The sequence below is a fragment of the Coregonus lavaretus genome, assembly GCF_964263955.1.
Source record: "Coregonus lavaretus genome assembly, contig: HAP1_SCAFFOLD_1090, whole genome shotgun sequence".
In the NCBI taxonomy this organism is placed as follows: Eukaryota; Metazoa; Chordata; class Actinopteri; order Salmoniformes; family Salmonidae; genus Coregonus; species Coregonus lavaretus.
The window spans coordinates 8,875-24,516 of record NW_028156824.1 but is presented as its reverse complement, the minus strand read 5'-3'; the positions used below and the strand labels follow the sequence as shown (position 1 = coordinate 24,516).

At 44.8% G+C, this 15,642-nt stretch overlaps 1 protein-coding gene across 1 annotated transcript; it reads right to left on the bottom strand.

The window, feature by feature from the left end:
• Nucleotides 1-3,027: 3,027 nt before the first annotated feature.
• Nucleotides 3,028-15,108, bottom strand: LOC311119656 (NACHT, LRR and PYD domains-containing protein 3-like; the record flags this gene model as incomplete). Its single annotated transcript, XM_084194327.1, has 6 exons — nt 3,028-3,095; nt 3,377-3,580; nt 11,168-11,214; nt 11,426-11,599; nt 12,909-13,032; nt 15,093-15,108. 6 exons carry the CDS (start codon nt 15,106-15,108, stop codon nt 3,028-3,030), a joined length of 633 nt encoding a protein of 210 aa, XP_084050453.1.
• Between the last annotated feature and the right edge of the window lie 534 nt (nt 15,109-15,642).

Genomic DNA, 15,642 nt, shown 5'->3' with positions numbered 1-15,642 from the left:
TGCAACTCAGCAATCTTTGTCCTCCAAACACGACGAGTTGAGTTTTTACCAAAAAGTTATATTTTGGTTTCATCTGACCATATGACATTCTCCCAATCCTCTTCTGGATCATCCAAATGCACTCTAGCAAACTTCAGACGGGCCTGGACATGTACTGGCTTAAGCAGGGGGACACGTCTGGCACTGCAGGATTTGAGTCCCTGGAGGCGTAGTGTGTTACTGATGGTAGGCTTTGTTACTTTGGTCCCAGCTCTCTGCAGGTCATTCACTAGGTCCCCCCGTGTGGTTCTGGGATTTTTGCTCACCGTTCTTGTGATCATTTTGACCCCACAGGGTGAGATCTTGCGTGGAGCCCCAGATCGAGGGAGATTATCAGTGGTATTGTATGTCTTCCATTTCCTAATAATTGCTCCCACAGTTGATTTCTTCAAACCAAGCTGCTTACCTATTGCAGATTCAGTCTTCCCAGCCTGGTGCAGGTCTTCAATTTTCTTTCTGGTATCCTTTGACAGCTCTTTGGTCTTGGCCATAGTGGAGTTTGGAGTGTGACTGTTTGAGGTTGTGGACAGGTGTCTTTTATACTGATAACAAGTTCAAACATGTGCCATTAATACAGGTAACGAGTGGAGGACAGAGGAGCCTCTTAAAGAAGTTGTTACAGGTCTGTGAGAGCCAGAAATCTTGCTTGTTTGTAGGTGACCAAATACTTATTTTCCACCATCATTTGCAAATAAATTCATAAAAAATCCTACAATGTGATTTTCTGGTGAAAAAAAATCTCAATTTGTCTGTCATAGTTGACGTGTACCTATGATGAAAATTACAGGCCTCTCTCATCTTTTTAAGTGGGAGAACTTGCACAATTGGTGGCTGACTAAATACGTTTTTTCCCCCACTGTAGATACTCACTGTAGGAAAATAGGCCTACATTTTTTCTAGGACTTTGTAGAATTATACAAAATATATCCTTGACTCTCTGAACAAATAACTATTGTTATTTTTTTTACTGATATACACTGCTCAAAAAAATAAAGGGAACACTTAAACAACACAATGTAACTCCAAGTCAATCACACTTCTGTGAAATCAAACTTTCCACTTAGGAAGCAACACTGATTGACAATAAATTTCACATGCTGTTGTGCAAATGGAATAGACAACAGGTGGAAATTATAGGCAATTAGCACCCCCAATAAAGAAGTGGTTCTGCAGGTGGTGACCACAGACCACTTCTCAGTTCCTATGCTTCCTGGCTGATGTTTTGGTCACTTTTGAATGCTGGCGGTGCTTTCACTCTAGTGGTAGCATGAGACGGAGTCTACAACCCACACGAGTGGCTCAGGTAGTGCAGCTCATCCAGGATGGCACATCAATGCGAGCTGTGGCAAGAAGGTTTGCTGTGTCTGTCAGCGTAGTGTCCAGAGCATGGAGGCGCTACCAGGAGACAGGCCAGTAAATCAGGAGACGTGGAGGAGGCCGTAGGAGGGCAACAACCCAGCAGCAGGACCGCTACCTCCGCCTTTGTGCAAGGAGGAGCAGGAGGAGCACTGCCAGAGCCCTGCAAAATGACCTCCAGCAGGCCACAAATGTGCATGTGTCTGCTCAAACAGTCAGAAACAGACTCCCTGAGGGTGGTATGAGGGCCCGACGTCCACAGGTGGTGGTTGTGCTTACAGCCCAACACCGTGCAGGACGTTTGGCATTTGCCAGAGAACACCAAGATTGGCAAATTCGCCACTGGCGCCCTGTGCTCTTCACAGATTAAAGCAGGTTCACACTGAGCACATGTGACAGACGTGACAGAGTCTGGAGACGCCGTGGAGAACGTTCTGCTGCCTGCAACATCATCCAGCATGACCGGTTTGGCGGTGGGTCAGTCATGGTGTGGGGTGGCATTTCTTTGGGGGGCCGCACAGCCCTCCATGTGCTCACCAGAGGTAGCCTGACTGCCATTAGGTACCGAGATGAGATCCTCAGACCCCTGGTGAGACCATATGCTGGTGCGGTTGGCCCTGGGTTCCTCCTAATGCAAGACAATGCTAGACCTCATGTGGCTGGAGTGTGTCAGCAGTTCCTGCAAGAGGAAGGCATTGATGCTATGGACTGGCCCGCCCGTTCTCCAGACCTGAATCCAATTGAACACATGTCTCGCTCCATCCACCAACGCCACGTTGCACCACAGACTGTCCAGGAGTTGGCGGATGCTTTAGTCCAGGTCTGGGAGGAGATCCCTCAGGACACCATCTGCCACCTCATCAGGAGCATGCCCAGGCGTTGTAGGGAGGTCATACAGGCACGTGGAGGCCACACACGCTACTGAGCCTCATTTTGACTTGTTTTAAGGACATTACATCAAAGTTGGATCAGCCAGTAGTGTGGTTTTCCACTTTAATTTTGAGGGTGACTCCAAATCCAGACCTCCATGGGTTGATACATTTGATTTCCATTGATAATTTTTGTGTGATTCTGTTGTCAGCACATTTAACTATGTAAAGAAAAGAGTATTTAATAAGATTATTTCATTCATTCAGATCTAGGATGTGTTGTTTAAGTGTTCCCTTTATTTTTTTGAGCAGTGTATATCCATCAATTCATGCTTTACAATAGTTGATGCTATTTATCAAGTCTGGGTTCTTATGTTTGACCACCTTGCTAATGAGGATCCCCGAAAACGATCTCTAGCAGGTATTTATATGCTGAAAGGCCAGACGGTTCTACCAATACAAACGTATCTACATTAGAATCCATCTTGCCCTTTTGCCCTAAACAGTTATTGTCCCAGATGGGACTGTGGTTCCAGAACAGGTGTCCCCAGTAGGTAGTATAAACACGGACGTGTGTGTGTCCTGTATGTGTGAGTGGTGCATCTGAACCGTTCTCAAAGGGCGCAGGATCACGGAAAGAGACAGACACAGAGTTACCATGGTTATTATTTACAGGAATAAACTGGCCCAAACTGGTGTGTTACTCTGTGTATTTAAATGCCATATTCTAATCAAACATAAAACACATGATTAGAGTGAAACATCATGTTGTGTTTGACACAGGGACCACCTGACACAGGGACACTGAGGCATCAACCCAAACATTAAACCCTGGATAGAGGGGCTCAGTGAATGTGGTGTGGAATGTGTACAGGTGGGTCAGTGTGTCAGAGGAGACTCTGTAGAAGGACAGAGTGCCGGCTGGCCAGTCCAGATACACTCCTACTCTGTGGGGCTGGAGGGGGGGACGTCTATGGTAGTGGACTTATTATTGTGACAAGCAGAGTAACGGTTGTCAGAGCAGAACAGACTCCAGGACTTGTCATTCCATCCAATCCCACAGTCAGTACCCCATCCTCTCCTGCTGATTCCTTTATATGCCACTCCTATACCAGCCACACTCCCGCTCCACTCTACCTCCCAGTAACAGCGCCCAGTCAGACCCTCTCTACACAGCACCTGTTCCCTGTCCTCAAATCTCTCTGGGTGATCAGGATACGGCTGCTCCTCTTTCCTACGTGTCACCTTTCTGTTCTCCTCAGACAGAGAGACAAGTCTGTTTGCTGTGTTTGGGTCCAGTGTGAGATCACAGACATCTGATGGATGAAACCAGACACAAAATTAGAAATCATCATCATTCACATTAGAATGTTAACTCACTTTTCACTAATTCATTTAATGTAGATGTTTCTAGGTATCAAAAGGAGAAGTTAAGGTAACTTGAGACTTGTTCAATGATCATATGTTATACTGTATGGTAATATAAAACACACGTATTCCCATTAATTACACACACACACACACACTCACACACACACACTCACACATGCATACAGTGAGGGAAAAAAGTATTTGATCCCCTGCTGATTTTGTACGTTTGCCCACTGACAAAGAAATGATTAGTCTATAATTTTAATGGTAGGTTTATTTGAACAGTGAGAGACAGAATAACAACAAAAAAATCCAGAAAAACGCTTGTCAAAAATGTTATAAATTGATTTGCATTTTAATGAGGGAAATCAGTATTTGACCCCTCTGCAAAACATGACATAGTACTTGGTGGCAAAACCCTTGTTGGAAATCACAGAGGTCAGACGTTTCTTGTAGTTGGCCACCAGGTTTGCAGACATCTCAGGAGGGATTTTGTCCCACTCCTCTTTGCAGATCTTCTCCAAGTCATTAAGGTTTCGAGGCTGACGTTTGGCAACTCGAACCTTCAGCTCCCTCCACAGATTTTCTATGGGATTAAGGTCTGGAGACTGGCTAGGCCACTCCAGGACCTTAATGTGCTTCTTCTTGAGCCACTCCTTTGTTGCCATGTGTTTTGGGTCAGTGTCATGCTGGAATACCCGTCCACGACCCATTTTCAATGCCCTGGCTGAGGGAAGGAGGTTCTCACCCAAGATTTGACGATACATGGCCCCGTCCATCGTCCCTTTGATGTGGTGAAGTTGCCCTGTCCCCTTAGCAGAAAAACAGCTACCTTGAGATCATTGTCAAGATCCTCCCGTGTAGTTCTGGGCTGATTCCTCACCGTTCTCATGATCATTGCAACTCCACGAGGTGAGATCTTGCATGGAGCCCCAGGCCGAGGGAGATTGACAGTTATTTTGCGTTTCTTCCATTTGCGAATAATCGCACCAACTGTTGTCACCTTCTCACCAAGCTGCTTGGCGATGGTCTTGTAGCCCATTCCAGCCTTGTGTAGGTCTACAATCTTGTCCCTGACATCCTTGGAGAGCTCTTTGGTCTTGGCCATGGTGGAGAGTTTGGAATCTGATTGATTGATTGCTTCTGTGGACAGGTGTCTTTTATACAGGAAACAAGCTGAGATTAGGAGCACTCCCTTTAAGAGTGTGCTCCTAATCTCAGCTTGTTACCTGTATAAAAGACACCTGGGAGCCAGAAATCTTTCTGATTGAGAGGGGGTCAAATACTTATTTCCCTCATTAAAATGCAAATCAATTTATAACATTTTTGACATATGTTTTTCTGGATTTTTTTGTTGTTATTCTGTCTCTCACTGGTAAAATAAACCTACCATTAAAATTATAGACTGATCATGTCTTTGTCAGTGGGCAAACGTACAAAATCAGCAGGGGATCAAATACTTTTTTCCCTCACTGTACATGAACACACACACACGTTTCTAATGTAAACGAACACACCTACACAAGCTGGGGGGACGCGATGGGGTAAGGTTGTGTTTCTCTAAGCGGGAGGTTAGCTTGGCTTCTTCTTTACAGTGGGGAGAACAAGTATTTGATACACTGCCGATTTTGCAGGTTTTCCTACTTACAAAGCATGTAGAGGTCTGTCATTTTTATCATAGGTACACTTCAACTGTGAGAGACGGAATCTAAAACAAAAATCCAGAAAATCACATTGTATGATTTTTAAGTAAATAATTTGCATTTTATTGCATGACATAAGTATTTGATCACATACCAACCAGTAAGAATTCCGGCTCTCACAGACCTGTTAGTTTTTCTTTAAGAAGCCCTCCTGTTCTCCATTCATTACCTGTATTAACTGCACCTGTTTGAACTCGTTACCTGTATAAAAGACACCTGTCCACACACTCAATCAAACAGACTCCAACCTCTCCACAATGGCCAAGACCAGAGAGCTGTGTAAGGACATCAGGGATAAAATTGTAGACCTGCACAAGGCTGGGATGGGCTATAGGACAATAGGCAAGCAGCTTGGTGAGAAGGCAACAACTCTTGGCACAATTATTAGTAAATGGAAGAAGTTCAAGATGACGGTCAATCATCCTCGGCCTGGGGCTCCATGCAAGATCTCACCTCGGGGGGCATCAATGATCATGAGGAAGGTGAGGGATCAGCCCAGAACTACACGGGAGGACCTGGTCAATGACCTGAAGAGAGCTGGGACCACAGTTTCAAAGAAAACCATTAGTAACACACTACGCGGTCATGGATTAAAATCCTGCAGCGCACGCAAGGTCCCCCTGCTCAAGCCAGCGCATGTCCAGGCCCGTCTGAAGTTTGACAATGACCATCTGGATGATCCAGAGGAGGAATGGGAGAAAGTCATGTGGTCTGATGAGACAAAAATAGAGCTTTTTGGTCTAAACTCCACTCGCCGTGTTTGGAGGAAGAAGAAGGATGAGTACAACCCCAAGAACACCATCCCAACCGGGAAGCATGGAGGTGGAAACATCATGGTTTGGGGATGCTTTTCTGCAAAGGGGACAGGACGACTGCACCGTATTGAGGGGAGGATGGATGGGGCCATGTATCGAGAGATCTTGGCCAACAACCTCCTTCCCTCAGTAAGAGCATTGAAGATGGGTCGTGGCTGGGTCTTCCAGCATGACAACGACCCGAAACACAGCCAGGGCAACTAAGGAGTGGCTCCGTAAGAAGCATCTCAAGGTCCTGGAGTGGCCTAGCCAGTCCGCAGACCTGAACCCAATAGAACATCTTTGGAGGGAGCTGAAAGTCCGTATTGCCCAGCGACAGCCCTGAAACCTGAAGGATCTGCAGAAGGTCTGTATGGAGGAGTGGGCCAAAATCCCTGCTGCAGTGTGTGCAATCCTGGTCAAGACCTACAGGAAACGTATGATCTCTGTAATTGCAAACAAAGGTTTCTGTACCAAATATTAAGTTCTGCTTTTCTGATGTATCAAATACTTATGTCATGCAATAAAATGCAAATGATTTACTTAAAAATCATACAATGTGATTTTCTGGATTTTTGTTTTAGATTCCGTCTCTCACAGTTGAAGTGAACCTATGATAAAAATTACAGACCTCTACATGCTTTGTAAGTAGGAAAACCTGCAAAATCTGCAGTGTATCAAATACTTGTTCTCCCCACTGTACATGGTGTCGAGTAAAGTAAAGCTTAAACCATGCATTTAGATTGTAGGTAGGTATTGTAGTTGGGAATTGTAGTTAGGAATTGTAGGTAGTTTATCCAGGTAGTTCTTGTATTGTATTCGCCTGAGCCTGGTGAAGCACGAGGCTAGCTAACCCACTACCTGGACCAATAAAGCTAGCTAGCTAGCGGGTAGCTACTGGTAACTATTAGCAACTGTGGATAGTTGTTTCCAATGTTATTTCACGCCTAAGAGTACCTGTAATTATTGTAGTTAGGTATTGTAGATAGTTTATCTAGGTAGCTATTGTAGGTTAGTATTGCATTCACTGAGCCCGGTGAAGCACGAGGCTAGCTAACCCACTACCTGGACCAATAAAACTAGCTAGCTAGCGGGTAGCTAATGGTAACTATTAGCAACTGTGGATAGTTGTTTCCAATGTTATTTCACGCTTAATAGTACCTGTAATTATGCTAGCTAGCTACCTACCATTCAGCTGTTTTTCTAACCTCATTATCTGAAACGTTAACGTTAGGTAGTTAGTAGCTACTGTACTCGAAATGTAGCTAGCTTGTTGCTACCTGGATAGCTAACTCAACAACAGCTGGAACGACCTAGCTGTAATATTTGGAGACGCTTTCTCTCCGTTGACGCGAACTGGCTAAATCGATTCAGTAGCTAGCTTTACACTTAACTAGCTATCAGTAGCTACTAAGGGTATAACCTATATTTATTTTTTATCTTTACATACTGGTAACGAGAGTCTTTCAAAAGGAGTTCAAGACATGGGTGACTAGTTAACATTAGCTTGGCTCTCTGTGTTTAATACTGTGGGGGGAGGGGTTTGTTCGCTGACAGAGCGTAATGGCTAGCTAATATGCTAACTATTCTAGCTAGCTAACTAACTGGCTGAATAAGTTGACGACTTACTCACTCAAACTGTTAAAACTAACCCAAAACCTTACACAACGTTAGACACGGACACGAATGATCTGTTTAGCGTGTTAACACACTATTGGTAGTCTGTTGTAACCGAGTATTGGTGCTAAACCGTGTGTTATTGGAAGCTAGCATGCTAGTTAGCTATGGCGTCATAGGATACGGTGCCCTGGGCGGTTTCATGTTAGAATACTGTACCAAGTTAGCTAGATGAATAAACTAAGTTAGTCTATTCCTAGAAAACATTAAACCACTGTAATTTACAACAATTATAATCTCTAAAGTGGAAGTTGGGAGAGTTATATTTGAGTGTTTCAGTGAAACGTGAGGGAGGCCCTGCTCTCTAGCTTTCCCAGATGTTTAATTAATTTCATTCCGATCTCCTTTGCATTATTGTAGCCTTTTCAGTAGCCTGTCAACTATGTGTCTGTCTATCCCTGTTCTCTCCTCTCCTCACAGGCCATACAAACGCTTCACACGGCGTGGCTGCTACCACTCTAATCTGGTGGTCCCTGCACGCGCGACCCACGTGGAGTTCCAGGTCTCCGGTAGCCTCTGGAACTGCCGTTCTGCGGCCAACAAGGCAGAGTTCATCTCAGCCTATGCCACCCTCCAGTCCCTCGACCTCTTGGCGCTGACGGAAACATGGATTACCACAGAAAACACTGCTACTCCTACTGCTCTTTCCTCGTCTGATCATGTGTTCTCGCATACCCCGAGAGCATCTGGTCAGCGCGGCGGTGATACAGGAATCCTCATCTCTCCCAAGTGGACATTCTCTCTTTTCCCCCTGACCCATCTGTCTATCTCCTCATTTGAATTCCATGCTGTTACAGTCACAAGCACATTCAAGCTTAACATCCTTGTCATTTATCACCCTCCAAGTTCCCTTGGAGAGTTCATCAATGAGCTTAACGCCTTGATAAGTTCCTTTCCTGAGGATGGCTCATCCCTCACAGTTCTGGGTGACTTTAACCTCCCTACGTCTGCCTTTGACTCATTTCTCTCTGCCACCTTCTTTCCACTCCTTTCCTCTTTTGACCTCACCCTCTCACCGTCCCCCCCTACTCACAATCTTTACTAGATGCTGTTCTTCTACTAATCTCACTACAACTCCCCTCCAAGTCTCTGACCACTACTTTGTATCCTTTTCTCTCTCGCTCTCCTCCAACGCTACTAGACTCCCTGCTGACCTGGCATCTTTCCACTCCCTCCTCTCTACATTCTCTTCCTCCGTTTCTGCTGCTAAAGCCACTTTCTACCACTCTACATTTCAAGCCTCTGCCTCTAACCCTAGGAAGCTCTTTGCCACCTTCTCCTCCCTGCTGAATCCTCCTTCCCCTCCCCCTCCCTCCTCCCTCTCTGTGGATGACTTCGTCAACCATTTTGAAAAGAAGGTTGACGACATCCGATCCTCATTTATTAAGTCAAATGACACCGCTGGTCCTGCTCACACTGCCCTACCCTATGCTTTGACTTCTTTCTCCCCTCTCTCTCCAGATGAAATTGTGCGACTTGTGACGGCCGGCCGCCCAACAACCTGCCTGCTTGACCCTATCCCCTCCTCTCTTTTCCAGACCATTTCCGGAGACCTTCTCCCTTACCTCACCTCGCTCATCAACTCATCCTTGTCCGCTGGCTATGTCCCTTCCATCTTCAAGAGAGCGAGAGTTGCACCCCTCCTCAAAAATCCTACACTCGATCACTCCGATGTCAACAACTACAGACCAGTATCCCTTCTTTCTTTTCTCTCCAAAACTCTTGAACGTGCCATCTATAGCCAACTCTCCTGCCATCTCTCTCAGAATTACCTTCTTGATCCAAACCAGTCAGGTTTCAAGACTGGTCATTCAACTGAGACTGCTCTTCTCTGTGTCACGGAGGCTCTCCACACTGCTAAAGCTAACTCTCTCTCTGCTCTCATCCTTCTAGACCTGTCTGCTGCCTTTGATACTGTGAACCATCAGATCCTCCTCTCCACCCTCTCCGAGTTGGGCATCTCCGGCGCGGCTCACTCTTGGATTGCGTCCTACCTGACAGGTCGCTCCTACCAGGTGGCGTGGCGAGAATCTGTCTCCGCACCACATGCTCTCACCACTGGTGTCCCGCAGGGCTCAGTTCTAGGCCCTCTCCTATTCTACCTATACACCAAGTCACTTGGCTCTGTCATATCCTCACATGGTCTCTCCTATCATTGTTACGCAGACAACACACAATTCATTTTCTCCTTTAATTTTCTTCTGATAACCAGGTGGCGAATCGCATCTCTGCATGTCTGGCAGACATATCAGTGTGGATGTCGGATCACCACCTCAAGCTGAACCTCGGCAAGACGGAGCTGCTCTTCCTCTCGGGGAAGGACTGCCCGTTCCATGATATCGCCATCACGGTTGACAACTCCGTTGTGTCCTCCTCCCAGAGTGCAAAGAACCTTGGCGTGACCCTGGACAACACCCTGTCGTTCTCCGCTAACATCAAAGCAGTGACCCGATCCTGTAGGTTCATGCTCAACAACATTCGCAGAGTACGACCCTACCTTACACAAGAAGCGGCACAGGTCCTAATCAGGGCACTTGTCATCTCCCGTCTGGATTACTGCAACTCGCTGTTGGCTGGGCTCCCAGCCTGTGCCATTAAACCCCTACAACTCATCCAGAACGCTGCAGCCCGTCTGGTGTTCAACCTTCCCAAGTTCTCTCACGTCACCCCGCTCCTCCGCACACTCCACTGGCTTCCAGTTGAAGCTCGCATCTGCTACAAGACCATGGTGCTTGCCTACGGAGCTGTGAGGGGAACGGCACCTCCTTACCTTCAGGCTCTGATCAATCCCTACACCCAAACGAGGGCATTGCGTTCATCCACCTCTGGCCTGCTGGCCCCACTACCTCTGCGGTAGCACAGTTCCCGCTCAGCCCAGTCAAAACTGTTCGCTGCTCTGGCACCCCAATGGTGGAACAAGCTCCCCCACGACGCCAGGACAGCGGAGTCACTGACCACCTTCCAGAGACACTTGAAACCCTACCTCTTGAAGGAATACCTGGGATAGTATAAAAGTAATCATTCTACCCCCCTCCCCAACCCCCCCCCCCCATTTAAAAAATAAATAATAATAATAATAATTGTAAAGTGGTTGTCCCACTGGCTTTCATAAAGTGAATGCACCAATTTGTAAGGCGCTCTGGATAAGAGCGTCTGCTAAATGACGTAAATGTAAATGTAATACACAGACACACACACATTGTCAAAGCAACTCTTTGGTGTCCCTGATTTGTGCTTCTGTAGAACTAAAGCTGATATTTAATATTACCAAGTAAGTAATGATGGTGGTCTTTGACTTTGACTTCACTTGAATTAAGACTTATTCTTAGTCATATTCTTCACAGCAGTCAACACTCACATTTTCTAAGTCCAGGTTTCATTGTGTACTCTCCACCATGTTCCACACTGTAGCGGTAAGCAGAAGAACAGACAGTCATTGAGGAATACACATTAACTCACTCACACACACACACACACACACACAAACACACACACACACTCACACACACACGTTCAGCATATAACTTAGTCCAAGTGGTGGTCAGAATATTTGTCTTAACTAGCTTGATAATTCCAACATGTCTGATATGAACATTGACATGAACCCTCTACATACTTGAGTTTCTCCAGTCTGCAGTGTGGATCCTCCAGTGCAGCAGAGAGCAGTCTGACTCCTGAGTCTCCTGGGTGATTGTAGCTCAGGTCCAGCTCTCTCAGGTGTGAGGGGTTTGACTTCAGAGCTGAGACCAGAGAAGCACAGCCTTCCTCTGTGACTAGACAGCGTGACAGCCTGCAAAGAGTAAAATCATTTTAAAATCACACTGCTTTTCTTGGTGGTCAAAATATTGGCAGTATATTTTTTCAACATTTTCAGATACATCAGTCTCCTGAAACCTGCCATATATATTCATAAATTAATGTATCATTATTAGAAATTATCATAATATTGCTTGTAGATAGAAACACGTATAGTACAAATATTTTATCAGACTGACGAGACCAGTTTAAAAAGCTGTATCAGTCAAAAGACAGACAGTGAGGTATCAGATTTAGATTGTATTGAGTATACAGTCCACACCATATCTAGTTTGACAGTGAAGCTAACATTTTAAATGTGGATCTGTACTCCAGCATTTTGGATTTGAGATTAAATGTTTCATATGAGGTGACAGTATATAATGTCACCTTTTATTTGAGGGTATTTTAATACATATCTGTTTCACCTTTTAGAAATGAAAGCACTTTATGTATCTAGTCCCCCCCATTTGAAGAAGTCATAAGTATTCTGACCAATACACTTATAGTGTATTATAGTCAAAAGTTGAGTATTTATTTCTAATTGAGTAGATAACATGTTTCTAAACACTACTAAATGAATCCTTATGATTCCATGATTAAGAAAAATCATGAATGAATCATGAACAATTATGAATGATTAAGTTACAGAGGCTACAACAAACATGCTAACCTCTCACCATTACCAATAACAGAGGGGGTATGATCCTTGTTCCTCTGTAACTTTCTCATTCATCATCATTCACGATTCATTCATGATTATTCATTATCATGGTAGCATCCACATGAATGTAGAAGTGTTCAGAAACATATTCTATTCTTACTGACAATACAAATTAATAACTCCAAAATGACAGGACATTATTCACCATTCAGTTTCTATTAGGAAAAACATCATCCAAAACACAACCAAAACAAACTGCAAATGCACTCAAAAAGTTTGTAGAATCACAAGCTTGATGTAATCACTGCAGGGAAGGAATATGGGACCAAATACTAAACGTATGACTACTTTGATACACTATAAGTGAATTTGTCCAACTAATTAAAACTTTCTCAATTCTAAATGGTAAAACATATATGTATGAATACCTTCAAATAAAAGGGGACATTCTGTACTGTTGCCTAATATGAAACAAATCCAAAATCTCAAATCCAAATCCAAAATGCTGGAGCATAGCACCAAATGTAAAACTGTAAGCTTCACTGTCCAAACACATATGGTGTGGACTATGTGTGCCTGGTAAACACATGTGGATCTGGTGAACAGTTATCACTTGTTGACCAAATACAGGAATCCTGACCTCAGAGTCTCCAGTTTACAATGGGAATTCTCCAGTCCAGCAGACAGAAGCTTCACTCCTGAATCATTCAGATCATTGTTACTCAGATCCAGCTCTCTCAGGTGTGAGGGGTTTGACTTCAGAGCTGAGACCAGAGAAGAACAGCCTTCCTCTGTGATTAGACAGCCTGACAGCCTGCAAAGAGTCAAATAATGTTTAAATAACATCGCTATTCGCTGGCTGTGAAAGCAGAGTGCCAGTATATTTTTTCAACATTTTGTGATATGTCAGTGTCCTGAAACCTGCCAAAACTCTCAATGTCAACTGCGTTTATTTTGAGCAAACTTAACATGTGTAAATATTTGTATGAACATAACAAGATTCAACAACAGAGACATAAACTGAACAAGTGCCACAGACATGTGACTAACAGAAATTGAATAATGTGTCCCTGAACAAAGGGGGTGTCAAAATCAAAAGTAACAGTCAATATCTGGTGTTGCCACCAGCTGCATTAAGTACTGCAGTGCATCTCCTCCTCATGGACTGCACCAGATTTCCCAGTTCTTGCTGTGAGATGTTACCCTACTCTTCCACCAAGGCACCTGCAAGTTCCCAGACATTTCTGGGGGGAATGGCCCTAGTCCTCACCCTCCTATCCAACAGGTCCCAGACGTGCTCAATCGGATTGAGATCCGGGCTCTTCGCTGGCCATGGCAGAACTCTGACATTCCTGTCTTGCAGGAAATCACACACAGAACGAGCAGTATGGCTGGTGGCATTGTCATGCTGGAGAGTCATGTCAGGATGAGCCTGCAGGAAGGGTACCACATGAGGGAGGAGGATGTCTTCCCTGTAACGCACAGCGTTGAGATGGCCTGCAATGACAACACGCTCAGTCGGATGATGCTGTGACACACCGCCCCAGACCATGATGGACCCTCCACCTTCAAATCGATCCCGCTCCAGAGTACAGGCCTCGGTGTAACGCTCATTCCTTCGACGATAAACGCAAATCCGACCATCACCCCTCGTGAGACAAAACCGTGACTCGTCGGTGAAGAGCACTTTTTGCCAGTCCTGTCTGGTCCAGCGACGGTGGGTTTGTGCCCATAGGCGATGTTGTTACCGGTGATGTGTGGTGAGGACCTGCCTTACAACAGGCCTACAAGCTCTCAGTCCAGCCTCTCTCAGCCTATTGCGGAGTCTGAGCACTGATGAAGGGATTGTGCATTCATGGTGTAACTCAGGCAGTTGTTGTTGCCATCCTGTACCTGTCCCGCAGGTGTGATGTTCGGATGTACCGATCCTGTGCAGGTGTTGTTAGACGTGGTCTGCCACTGCGAGGATGATCAGCTGTCTGTCCTGTCTCCCTGTAGCGCTGTCTTAGGCGTCTCACAGTACGGACATTGCAATTTATTGACTTGGCCACATCTGCAGTCCTCATGCCTCCTTGCAGCATGCCTAAGGCACGTTCACGCAGATGAGCAGGGACCCTAGGCATCTTTCATTTGGTATTTTTCAAAATCAGTAGAAAGGCCTCTTTAGTGTCCTAAGTTTTCATAACTGTGACCTTAATTGCCTACCGTCTGTAAGCTGTTAGTATTTTAACGACCGTTCCACTGATGTATGTTCATTAATTGTTTATGGTTCATTGAACAAGCATGGGAAACAGTGTTTAAACCCTTTACAATGACGATCTGTGAAGTTATTCAGATTTTTACGAATTATCTTTGAAAGACAGGGTCCTGAAAAAGGGACATTTCTTTTTTTTGCTGAGTTTAAATGGATGTATAATTATTATACATTACAAATTATCAAAGTATTACTTTTAGAGCGAAAAACAAAAAACAAATATTTGAGTAAACTGACGAGAGCAGTTTAAAAAGCAGTATCAGTCAAAAGACAGACAGTGAGGTATCAGATTTAGATTGTATTGAGTATACAGTCCACACCATATCTATTTTGACAGTGAAGCTAACATTTTGAATTTGGCTCTATTCTCCAGCATTTTAGAATTGAGATCAAATGTTTCATTTAAGGTGACAGTATATAATGTTGTCACACCCTGATCTGTTTCACCTGTCTTAGTGATTGTCTCCACCCCCCTCCAGGTGTCGCCCATCTTCCCCATTATCCCCAGTGTATTTATACCTGTGTTCTCTGTTTGTCTGTTGGCAGTTCGTCTTGTCTCGTCAAGTTTACCAGCAGTTTTCCCCATACTCCTGTTTCGCTTTAGTCCCTGTTTTCTAGTTTTCCCAGTTTTGACCATTCTGCCTGCCGTGACCCTGAGACTGCCTGCCGTTCTGTACCTTGTTACACCACCCTGGATTATTGACCTCTGCCTGCCCTGACCCTGAGACTGCCTGCCGTTCTGTACCTTGTTACACCACCCTGGATTATTGACCTCTGCCTGCCCTGACCCTGAGACTTTCTGCCGTTCTGTACCTTGTCACACCACCCTGGATTACTGACCTCTGTCTGCCCTTGACCTGTCGTTTGCCTGCCCCCTGTTTTGTAAATCATCTTTTGTTATTTCGAACTGTCTGCATCTGGGTCTTATCTTGAGCCGTGATAATGTCACCTTTTTATTTGAAGTATTTTCACTGTTTAGAAATGAAAGCATTTTATGTATCTTGTCCCCACGTTTGAAGAATCATAAGTATTCTGACCAATTCACTTATATTTATTAAACTAGTGAAAAGTGTCGTATTTGGTCCCAAACTTGTTGGTTGCATTTGCAGTTTGTTTTGGT